The sequence below is a fragment of the Vipera berus genome, assembly GCF_964194415.1.
Source record: "Vipera berus genome assembly, chromosome: 5".
Taxonomy (NCBI): Eukaryota; Metazoa; Chordata; class Lepidosauria; order Squamata; family Viperidae; genus Vipera; species Vipera berus.
Window position 1 is genome coordinate 31,167,431 of NC_138207.1, and position 12,763 is coordinate 31,180,193.

Here is a 12,763-nt window from a genome sequence, read left to right on the forward strand (position 1 = left end):
TTCAGTTGCTAGGTTTAAATGCTTGTGTTGAGTTGCACCTTCAGTAGTGTCTAGTTGTTGTTGTGGTTGTTAGCTGCGAAGTCATGTCCGACCCATCGCGACCCTATGGACAACGTTCCTCCAGGCCTTCCTGTCCTCCACCATCTTCTGGAGTCCATTTAAGCTCATGCCTACTGCTTCAGTGACTCCATCCAGCCACCTCATTCTCTGTCGTCCTCTTCTTCTATTGCCCTCAATCTTTCCCAGCGTTAGGCTCTTCTCCAGTGAGTCCTTCCTTCTCATTAGGTGGCCAAAGTATTTGAGTTTTAGCTTCAGGATCTGGCCTTCTAAAGAGCAGTCAGGGTTGATCTCCTCTAGGACTGGCCAGTTTAGTGTCTAGTAGTGTACTTTAAATATTTTACTGTAGTTAATATTTTTTCATTAACTTATTTGGTAAGTTATTTTAAAATTTAAATTGGGCAGTGAGAACTAGATAATGAAAATGTTTTCAACCTCATGATTACAGCTTTGTAATGGCATTTAATTCTAAAATAAACTTGTAATGTAAACATTATTTCTCTTTTTATAGTCCTTTTTTCTTTCCATTTGACACTCGGCAAATGCTGTTTTATGTAACTGCATTTGATCGTGATCGAGCCATGCAGAGACTGCTGGACACTAATCCAGAAATTAATCAGTCTGATTCTCAGGATAGCAGAGTAGCACCCCGGCTGGATCGGAAGAAGGTAAATTATTATAGGAAAATTGTCTTTCTTAAGCCGTTGGATTTTGAATAATTAATTTAATTAATTTTTATGCTGTCCATCTTCCCTATAAGGTGAGAAAACTAGGAAGGAAATAAATACCAGGATTGCTCATCTGCAATATTAGGTTATTTCAACAAACAATAGCTAAAACAACCCTAAGATGATATGTGAATCTATGTCAAATTACCATTATATATAATTTAAATGAATTATATTAAATTAAATGTAATTTACATGACTAGAGAGACAGTTTTGTGACTAAGGTGCCATACTAAAAATCATGAGACAGAATTCTAGTTCTGCCTTAGGCATGAAAGCTGGCTGGGTGACTTTGGTCAATCAATCTCTCTCAGCCTAACCAATCTCACAGAGTTATTATGGGGAAAATAGGAGAAAGAAGAATTAGGTATGTTTGCTACGTTGAGTTATTTTTAAAAATAAGAAAGGCAGGATCTAAAAAAAATTTAAAAATGTGATGTCTACCTTAGTGAACTTATATTCTCATATATGGTTATGATGATATTAAAGTTGTACAATAAATGAAACAGCTAGAGCTAGACAATAAATGCAGAAATGCAGAAAAAATAAATTGTCATTTTCTTTGACACCAGCGCACAGTGAATAGAGAGGAATTGTTAAAACAAGCAGAATCGGTGATGCAAGATCTTGGCAGTTCAAGAGCTATGTTGGAAATCCAATATGAAAATGAAGTAAGCAAAGATTATGACTACTTGTTTCTACAAATAGTGGTAATGTTTATCTTCCTCTGTGAGTGAGTAAAACAATAAAACAGGTTCTGTGCTCTAAATCTCTGTTTTCCCTTTTTTTGTCTACTGCCAACCCCTATAATCACAGGGATTGGCAATATTGTATCTACAATATCTGAAAATTACTTTTAAAAATATTTTAAGGTTTAAACTTGCCATGAAATCTAATGCCATTGTTCTTGACTGAAATGTGACTTTTCACATCTTGTACATTTCACGTCTTCTGGAAAATTTTGGAAGGAATTCATTCCCCAGAATTGTTATCTCTGACATAGGAACTTTAAGATTATTTGTCCAGAATTATCACAAAATGATTAAAGTAAAGGTATTTGAAGTAAAAATATTTTGATTATTTTTCCATTGTGACTGACTTATAATTAAGTCTTCCACTGCAATGTTTTCAGTGGCTGTTTTTTATGTTTGCTCTTCCTTTCAAGAATGAGTCCTATATGGTTTGCTGAATTTTAACAACCAGTATTTCCTGTTGGAGGGCTGTTGTTGGTTTTTCCCTTCAAAGATCATAAAATGTTAAATAGTGATTTTTTTTCTTCTTCAAAAGGTTGGCACAGGTTTAGGCCCCACACTGGAGTTTTATGCACTTGTATCTCAGGAATTACAAAGAGCAGACTTAGGCCTATGGAGAGGTGAAGAAGTTACTCTTGCCAATCCTAAAGGTAAATAAGGATCAAATCAAATCGTATTCCATCATTGATTCAGTGGTATCTGCCCATGGAAATTTATCTGCCAGTGAGGGTAGAAGGGAACACAGTGTGTTGTGCTGAAGATCTCTTCAGAGACTAAGGAATTTAGAAACCAGTAAATGTAGGGTCACTTCTGCCATGTATCTGTCCTACTTCACTTCTAAAACGAGTACTAGTGTGTATATACTATAATTAATGGTAGACTTGCAGAATTGAGCTACAAGTATGATTGGCATCTTGGACTGACAGTCTTCTACATTTCCTCAATAGAAGTAACCCAAGGATTTGCTTGCTTATTCCTAACTCTTATTAGCTGGTAGATGCTGGATCAGGATTGCTCTGTGTGATACTTTTTTAGAAAATGGAAATTCAATACTGATATTGAAAACTTTGGAAGATTTGATACTGTAAATAAGACAAAAGCTTTGGAGAAATTCCCAAATCTGGTGTAGAACTGTAAATAGAGTTTACAGTTTGTAAAAGTTTAAATCACAATTGCTTGACTTTTTGCTAAGTTTGGAGCAGCATATAAATATTATATTGCTTCATATTGTTAATTTTTCTTGAAACTCTCCATGTTTTTAAAAATGCACTACAGTAAATACCAGTCCTTTTTTTGTAAAAGAAAAAGGTGCCGGAACTCACACATGTCATACAGCCCACCTTACCTACCCTACAAGGTTCCATCCAAAAAAGGTGATGGAACTCCATTCTGAGCCTTCTATGACAAAAAAGGCCTGGTAAATACCTTTAGACTGGTGTGGTTAGCTTTAAGATGTTACTATTTTAATCTTGTCATTTGATTTGTATATAAGACTACTTTTTGTTTTAAACAGGAAGCCAAGAAGGGACCAAATATATTCATAATATTCAAGGTCTCTTTGCACTTCCATTTGGCAGAACTGCCAAGCCTGCCCATATTGCTAAAGTTAAAATGAAGTTTCGTTTTCTGGGAAAATTAATGGCAAAAGCAATCATGGATTTTAGATTGGTAAGAGCATAACTGGGTTGAGCTTGATGTAACTTTTACTATCTTTGAAGTAACTTTTATTATGTCATATGTCACATATGTCAATTTCATATGTGAAATTGCATACTAAGCAGTACATCTTTTAATTTTGGGGAAAAATTATACAGAATTTGCTGGATATGATTTACGTTTTGATATTCAGCTAATATCAAAATTTTATAGTCTACATTCAATAAAAAGATTGGTCTGTATAATTGCTGCATGTGCTTCTTTCCATGTTTGTGGTATTTCCTTTGTGTTTAATTTCATTCATAATATTTGTCAATAATTTCTCCTTTCTCCTGATTCTAATTATTCTCCATTTATCAACTATTGGTATGGATAGCTTTTTTAATATAGCTATGTGGTCTGCAGCATGAGATGAAAAATATATATGTATGTGTGTACACACACACACACACACACACACACACACACACACACACACACACACACGTATATGTATATATGTTTGGTTTGGTTTAGCTATTGATTTTTTTTACCTTTTGCTTTTAGGTTGACCTTCCACTTGGCCTTCCCTTTTACAAATGGATGCTGCGACAGGAAACATCTCTAACATCTTATGACTTGTTCAATATTGACCCTGTAGTAGCCAAATCTGTGTATCATCTTGAAGAAATTGTGAGACAGAAGAGAAGACTTGAACAAGATAAATCACAGGTATCCATGCTTATTAGATAGAAAAGGCTTTATTTGGTTGCTCATGATGCATTAACTCAAGTTGTAACTAAGTTATACTTTTACACAAACTCAACTATCATATACTTGAAGGCAACATTTTGTAAAAAAAAAAGGCAACAGCTGGATGTAGTTTCTAGTCAATTGCTAACTTCCAAATTGTATGGAATAAATAAATACTTATCCTTAGCTTCTTGAATGATTTGCACAGTTTTATTTTTCATATCTGAGATTAGAGAGATGAAAGGTTCCATCCTCATTCATTCATTCATTCACTCAATTTTTATAGCTAGCCATCTGAAACAAGTGACTTTGGGTGATAAGTAAGTATAAAATCAATTAAAACTAATTATAAACAGTGCAACAAATAAATATATACAAAAGCTGAGAAAAATTATAGGCCATAGATATTAATATAACCAGGAAATGTGGCATGTAAGCAGGTCTTCAAGACTTAAAAAGACCAACGAGACTCGGGTCATCCTAATATCTGGAGCAAGAATGTTCCAGAGAGCCAAGGCTACAGCAGAGATAGCATGCTTCTGAGTTCCTGCCAGCTGATATTCCTTGGCTGACAGGACCCAGAGTATGCCCATCCTGCTGGACCAGATTGGACTTGGAAAACAACTTGGAAAAGATGGTCCTCAGGCAACCCAGTCCCAAGCAATGAAGGACTTTTAAGGTGAAACCAGCACCTTGAATTGTACCTGGAAACACACTGTAAACCAGCGCAGCTTATGAAGCTGCATTGTAGCATGTGTTGAGTATCTAAAATCATTTACTACCCATGCAGCTGCGTTCTGCAACTATTTGCAGCTTCCAAATGCTCTACAAGGGCAGCTCCATGTGCATTGTAGTAATCCAGATGGGAAGTCACAGGGCCGTGAATGACAGCAATTCTCCTTAAAAGGAGTATTTCACTTCTTCCCCCATTTAAATTAATTATTCAGAGAAGATGTTTAACTATATACTTAAAATATAGAAAGCTAAAACATTTTTACCAAGTTGTCACTTCTGTTTATGCTTATACCTTTAGACCAAAGAAAGTCTACAATACGCACTGGAGACCCTTACAATGAATGGCTGTTCAGTAGAAGATCTAGGATTGGATTTCACATTGCCAGGGTTTCCAAATATAGAACTGAAAAAAGGAGGGAAAGACATACCTGTCACTATTCACAATTTAGAAGAATATCTCAGAGTAAGTAGCATTAGAGTTCTTGAAGAATTTGATTGGCTTTAAGATTTTATTATTAATACTAATAATGAATGATAGCTGATGTGTTCCATGATGCTGGTGATGAAACTTCAACTGTAATTATTTTTAATTAAAGTACTTGCTAAAAGTTATTTAATCACTTGTTCCTGGATACGCTTATTTATAAACGTGCTTATTACACCGATATTCTATGCTTTCATTGTGTTTTAAACTATTTCAGAGAACGAATATATCTTAATCATTTTTTAAACTTAAAAGTTACACTTAAAAATAAAAAAATCAGTGGAAATCTTTACATATATATTTAAAATCATGTGTTGTCAGCAAAGGACAACAATATTATTTAGATAGAAATGTGTAGTTTTGCCAGTTAACCGTGCTGCATGAGCAGATATTGAGCTGATACCTATAACTGAATACAGAATAAATTTCATAGTTCAAAAATTTCTATCATAAATATTGCTGAATATTCCTGCTTTAATATTAATAACTAAAAGGAAACTATCAACTTTAGAACTGTTTTATCTTACATAGCTTAGATTTGAATGGTAGCTGTAATTAGTTTTCTTGAAAATATTGTTACCCATTATTAATAATATATTCTTGAGTAGCATAGTAATGTTACTATCTTGTCAATGTTTTCTTATAGCTAGTTATATTCTGGGCACTAAATGAAGGTGTTTCTAGACAATTTGACTCATTCAGAGATGGATTTGAATCTGTTTTTCCCCTTAGTCATCTTCAGTACTTCTATCCCGAGGAGGTTAGTACATTTTATGTCCGAATCTAGAGAAATAACTTTGTACTCCTAAGTTTTATTTCCTTGGTATATATATGCAGATTTATACAACTTATTTGGTAATGGAAATCTCTCATGGAAAATACTTAGCTTCATAAAACTAAATTATCCTGATTTCTTGGCATAGTTTTGAAGTGGCCGTTTATTTTTCTAGTGTTTCTAGTGATAGTCTTTCATGATATGTGGTTTTCTTTGTAAGGAATAAAAACTAGGTCAAAAAGGGAAAAAAATATATGAAAAATACCAAGCTGAATTTCTGCAAGATTTGGATAAGTGGTGGTGCTTGCAGCTCTGCACAAGGCATTCTGTTAATCATGTAATAGTTCTGCGGTAATAAGTTGACTTGGCTTTTCTACTTTTCTCTCTTTGCATTTCTCATATTGCATCCTGGTCTAAAACACTGTTATAGCTGGATCAGTTGCTGTGTGGTAGCAAAACAGATACTTGGGATGCAAAGACACTAATGGAATGTTGCAGGCCAGATCATGGATATACACATGACAGGTAACATGAATTTCTTGATAAGTGGCAATAATTCATTTATGTATCGAATGGCTTTTTATATTGTATCTATATAAGGATAATAACTGTATTCTATAAGGCTATTAACTGAAGTATTCCTCTTTTTATTATTTTAGTCGTGCTGTGAAATTCCTGTTTGAAATTCTTAGTGGTTTTGATAGTGAACAGCAGAGATTATTTCTTCAGTTTGTGACTGGTAGCCCTAGACTGCCAGTAGGAGGTAGGTGTTTGGTTTGGTATCTTAATAAAAAAAATGATAATGATTTATTTGTGTTGAAAGCCATCTTTGTTCCACATAACACAGCTTCAGCTCCAAAGGGTGTATTTATATAATTCTTAATTTGTAATCATCTCCCTAGTTAAGCTTTAAAATGAAATCATTTATGGCCTGACCCTGCTTGGATCATACCAGTAAATAAAGTCTGTCAAGTATAATAAACAATATATAAGTATATATTGACTGCAACATTATCCTAGTACATAAGAAGTTATAATGAAAGTAGATCTGGCCTCTGGTTTGTTTAATTGTATGGGCGTACTCTTTATATCTTTGGACCACTCACTGTCTCTCAGGCAGGTTATTGTGGGGAAAGATGCTTCTTGAGTTCCTGAAAGGAGAAAACTGGATCTAACAAATTGTTGTTAGTTGCGAAGTCGTGTCCGACCCATCGCGACCCTATGGACAATGTTCCTCCAGGCCTTCCTGTCCTCTACCATCTTCTGGAGTCCAGTTAAGCTCACGCCTACTGCTTCAGTGACTCCATCCAGCCACCTCATTCTCTGTCGTCCCCTTCTTCTATTGCCCTCAATCTTTCCCAGCATTAGGCTCTTCTCCAGTGAGTCCTTCCTCCTCATTAGGTGGCCAAAGTATTTGAGTTTTAGCTTCAGGATCTGGCCTTCTAAAGAGCAGTCAGGGTTGATCTCCTCTAGGACTGACCGGTTTGATCGCCTTGCAGTCCAAGGGACTCGCAGGAGTCTTCTCCAGCACCAGAGTTCAAAGGCCTCAATTCTTTTGCGCTCAGCCTTTCTTATGGTCCAACTTTCACTGCCATACATTGCAACTGGGAAGACCATAGCCTTGACTATACGCACTTTTGTTGACAGGGTGATGTCTCTGCTTTTTAGTGTGCTGTCTAGATTTGCCATGGCTTTCCTCCCTAGGAGCAAGCGTCTTTTAATTTCTTGACTACAGTCCCCATCTGCAGTGATCTTGGAGCCCAGGAAAATAAAATCTGTCACTACCTCCATTTCTTCCCCATCTATTTGCCAGGAATTAAGAGGGCCGGATGCCATGATCTTAGTTTTCTTAATGTTTAGTTTCAACCCAACTTTTGCACTCTCCTTCTTCACTCGCAACAAGAGACTCTTCAGTTCCTCTTCACTTTCTGCCATTAGAGTGGTATCATCTGCATATCTTAGGTTGTTGATATTTCTTCCAGCAATCTTAATTCCAACTTTTGATTCATCTAGCCCTGCCTTTCTCATGATGTGCTCTGCATATAAGTTAAATAGGCAAGGCGACAGTATACAGCCTTGCCGGACTCCTTTCCCAATTTTGAACCAATCAGTGGTTCCGTGTCCAGTTCTCACTGTTGCTTCTTGGCCCGCATATAGGTTTCTCAAGAGACAAATAAGATGTTCTGGTACTCCCATCTCTTTAAGAACTTGCCACAGTTTGTTATGATCCACACAATCAAAGGCTTTAGCATAGTCAATGAAGCAGAAGTAGATGTTTTTCTGGAACTCTCTAGCTTTTTCCATGATCCAGCGTATGTTGGCAATTTGATCTCTAGTTCCTCTGCCTCTTCGAAATCCTGCCTGTACTTCTGGTAGTTCTCGATCCACATACTGCTGGAGTCTAGCTTGTAGGATTTTAAGCATAACGGATCTAACAAATACACATGATCAAAAAATGTATAATTTCATCACAGCACCATTTACTTGCCTTGAATAAGGAGTCAATATTTAACAAGCTTATCTTGTTCCGGTGGAGGGAGGGGGAAATGCATATAGAAAGCTCTAAATAACTAGGCTTTTTGTGACAGTCACTCATTTAAAACTCTTGAGTTCTAGCCTGCTGAGGAAGGAAAAAGTTGGCAAGAGATTTTTGAAGAAACATCATAGCTTCAAATGCTCTATCTTTCCTTCCTATTTTTTTTAAATGATTTACTATCTGAGGTAGCTTCCAGGGAAAATATAAAGACTTGCATTTTAAATATTGCAATTCTTTGTTAGGAAAAGAGCATCATACCATCCATACAACAAAACATTGTGGAAATCTACAAACATGTATCTTTTGTAATGGTGAATCCTATAATGGAAGAAAAGACATGAGACTTTGCTTTGGCAAATGTGAGCTGAAAGATGGTTTGATTTCATATGGATCCACTTCAATGATACAATAACAATGTAAAGCATGCTGTATTCTAGCCTGATAGCTTTATATATAATTTGTAGTGAAGATTGCTTTTTACCTCCCTTTCTTTTTAGGCTTTCGAAGTTTGAATCCTCCTCTTACGATTGTACGGAAGACATTTGAATCCACAGAAAATCCAGATGACTTCTTACCCTCAGTAATGACCTGTGTAAACTATCTCAAGTTGCCAGACTATTCAAGTATTGAGATAATGCGTGAAAAACTTTTGATAGCTGCAAAAGAAGGGCAGCAGTCATTCCACCTTTCCTGATCACAAAGAATAATGCAATGTCTGCCTGTTACAGCAAAAAGAGAATCATGATTCTTTTCTAAATGTATCATCTGAGTCGAGGAAACGTAACGCCTTGTTTAGAAAACGGCTTGCAGATTATAAGCAAAGACACTAGGTTGAAATTCATTAAAGGCCCCTTGGACTTTAAAGTGATCAGGCCCTAAAGTTGTTGTGACAAAGTTTCTTTAGCAAGTTCTTGTTTTAAATTATCATTTATCAATGAGTGAAGTTTAACTTGCTTTGCTGTGTGAAATTTAAAAAGGGATGTTTTTTCAGGCTGGAACAATAAATGTTGCTGTGCAGTTTAATACTGGGCTGTGTGTATCCATCTAGCCAAGTCTGCAGTTTTTTCCTCCCAAAGACAACTTTGTACATAAGTACAGAAATTGAAAGAAGTATTGGACCCTCCAGCTAAGTAGACTAGTTCTGTATACCATGATTTGCTTCCCTTACCCTTACCCTCCCTCATGTATTGTCTGATATGCAATCCACATGGCTCTATTTGTGCATCACTCACAATTGTTACATTTTTGGACATGGACATTTACTGCTCCATGTTTTCTCAAATTAAAACATAATTTAATTTTATTAAATATATTGTCAATAATTCCACCTTTGTAAGTAGGTAGGATGTTTCCTATAGCTTAGTTTTAATGTAGTAGAGTATATTGGCTACTTACAGAAGAAACTCTAGAGCTGTTTACACACTGATTTAGGCAAATCAACTCTTACCAGGGGCTAGGAGGGATTAATGCTTTTTGTGTAGTTGAAAAACTCAACAATTGATTGGTCTGGCCAATATTTATGATGTGGCCAGAACATTTTGAATTGATGTAAAGTTTTTTATAAAGTCAAATTAATATTTTTTCTTCCCTATTCAGTCCTGTTCCCTTTAAGTTCACAGTTTTTTCTATATTACTTGCCCCTGCTGTCAGCTAGCATCTCCTCCCCCCCCCATTTGCCCATAATACTGGTATGAATCAAGACAATTCATCCATTTTTGACATAGATAATGCACCTGTAAGAAATGCTGTCCTACTGTTTTATGTGCTGATTTCTCAAATCTGCAATAATTTACTTCATCAGGTTAATGTTTTTACCTGAATATAAATAAAGTTTGCTTCATCTTTTTGTTCATAGTTCTGTACTGTATGCATAAGTTCAAACCTGTAAATTATTCCAATGCAAGTAAATCATCTTAAATTTCGTTGGCTAAGTTGCCATCTTGTCATGGATGATTTACCATTAAACAAGAGTTTGCAAGATCTAGTTTTCTTTTATTTTCATGAGTTCAAAAATAGAATATTCCAAAACATTCCTGAGATGTACATGCTATGTAGTTCATCTCTTAATGAAAAACTGACATATGACTTTATTCAACTTTGAGAAATCAAAATAAACATTGGAGTGCTGTTAAATTTGGTTGGATGATCAGGGTAGAGCATCTATTAAACCTCAGCAAGATTGCTTTTCAGATGAAGAACTTGTAACTACATAATGTACTCAAGTACATGTAACTGATATTCTTTTAAGATAATGGGACTGGCCATATTGTGCACCACTGAACTGTGATGAGAAGCTGAACGTGAAAATCATTATGCAAAGACATTGAGCAGTCTGTCAGATTAGAACTGAATGGAAGTACTTCACAGTGGACATAACAGACATGGCTAGTATTTCTTAAAAACCGAAAGGCAGTGTTAAAATATGGACTGGTATTTAAAATTGTTCAGATAATGCTATCAAACATGGCACAAAGACTCGTGTTTATAGTATATTGATAGCAATTTGTTCTTTTTTTTAAGGTTCTATATTTTAAAAAAAAATGACTTATGTAAAAATATTTTGTATTAAAATATCATCTGTATTGATATTTTTTTTACCCATGTTGTCTCCCTACAGAATCTGGGTTTCGTTGAATGGCAGTTCTTAAATTCAAATAGTCCTCTTGATTTCTGAAAGCCCACGTAGCTTTGGGGTGGGGTGGGATTGGAAGAGTACTGTTTGAGAAAAACTGGGCTATTGCCCCATTGGATCCATGCTACAGGCAAGTTTTATGGCTAATCTGGAAATGAGAAGGGTTTAAACAGAATAGTGCTCATTCAGCAAGCACAAGAATCATATAGAATGACACATGAGGAAGCCTGACTATTTTACCATAGCAAACTTTGGTATGCCAAAATGAAGTGAAATATAGAAAACTGCATCGTGGTTTCCTGAATAATATAAGTCTTTTGTTAATTAAAAATTGACCAATAAGATCTGTTACTTTGAAAAAATTGGTGATACTGACAAAATTCATCACTATTGTCATACCAGTAATTTTGGATATATATTTGCTGCTGCTAGCAGAAACAGTGACATTGTAATCTAGTTTAACATATTTATTTATTTATTTATTTTATTTCCATTTATATCCCGCCCTTCTCCGAAGACTCAGGGCGGCTTACAAGCTTAGCAGTAGCCTTCATTCTATGTATATGCCTGCTTATTAGGGCTTTCACACACACCCCAAGCGGCATTATTACAAAGTCAGCTTAATTGCCCCCAACAATCTGGGTCCTCATTTTACCTACCTCGGAAGGATGGAAGGCTGAGTCAACCTTGAGCCTGGTGGGATGCGAACCTGCACTAATTGCAGGCAGCTGGTGTTACTTAAGGAGGCATTAGCCCACTGCTCCACCAAGGCTTTAAAGCAGCTAACAAAATGTAGATCAATTGTTTGTCTTCAGTAGTTTAGTAGACTGTCGGATGCCTCCAGCTGTGTACTTTGTAAGATGGTCTTCGAATTCTGTTCAAGCAAAATGAATTACTGAGCAAATTAAGCAGATAAACATTTTGTTAGTTTTCCTTGCTTAATGCATGCAGTTTATATGCATTGCAGTTTATATGCATTGCTAAATTTTAAGAATTAGGTTGAATATATAATTATAGTTCTATTCACAGTAAGAAATGACAACATAAAATACTGCTTCCTGAAGACTTTACAATAATCTTATTTGTTTTGCTGAATAACACTCTTCAAACCAGAATGGGAAACAATCCTTTAGCAAGCATAATAAAAGATTGTGGGAATTGTAGTCCAACAACTTAGCATGGGTAAAGCGTGCCAAGAATAGCGTGGACAAAGCTATTCTTTCTTAAGTTACCCTTTCAGGACTCCTAATAGTAGTCTGAAACTCTTTTATTATCAGTACATTATGTTGCCCATAGCTATCATGGCCCAACTTACTTCCAAACTGAAAATTTCTAGTTAGTATTGTGCCATATTATTATCATATGAGGTAGTCTAAAGAGGTGGAAACTGAATAAAAGTCCTAACAAAGGACCTAAGAATTGTGGGGGTGTCCAAGGATATAGGTAGTTCCAAATAGGGTGGGTTTTTGTAAAGTGTTGGGGTCTAATAAATTCTGATATTTCATATATCAAGGGTAACCTTTAGGTATTGCTGTGGGGGCTCCAATCACAATTGGAACAAGATTTTTTTCTCCATAAGCATTGAACTTCGATCTGCCATTTCTGGGATTTTGTAATTTTTTCTAGTTGTTTTTACTCTATTATTAACTTCATTCACTGAAAACGTAGCACACCAG

At 35.6% G+C, this 12,763-nt stretch overlaps 1 protein-coding gene across 1 annotated transcript in view; it reads left to right on the forward strand.

Moving 5' to 3' along the window:
* Positions 1-11,043, forward strand: part of TRIP12 (thyroid hormone receptor interactor 12) — a 93,660-nt gene extending 82,617 nt beyond the window's left edge. Inside the window, 10 exon segments of the mRNA XM_081328906.1 lie at positions 569-725; positions 1,358-1,456; positions 2,073-2,187; positions 3,051-3,205; positions 3,740-3,904; positions 4,959-5,123; positions 5,791-5,904; positions 6,350-6,444; positions 6,579-6,682; positions 8,953-11,043. Coding sequence (XP_081185032.1) covers positions 569-725; positions 1,358-1,456; positions 2,073-2,187; positions 3,051-3,205; positions 3,740-3,904; positions 4,959-5,123; positions 5,791-5,904; positions 6,350-6,444; positions 6,579-6,682; positions 8,953-9,149 — 1,366 coding nt within the window. The 3' untranslated portion in view covers positions 9,150-11,043.
* Positions 11,044-12,763: the final 1,720 nt, after the last annotated feature.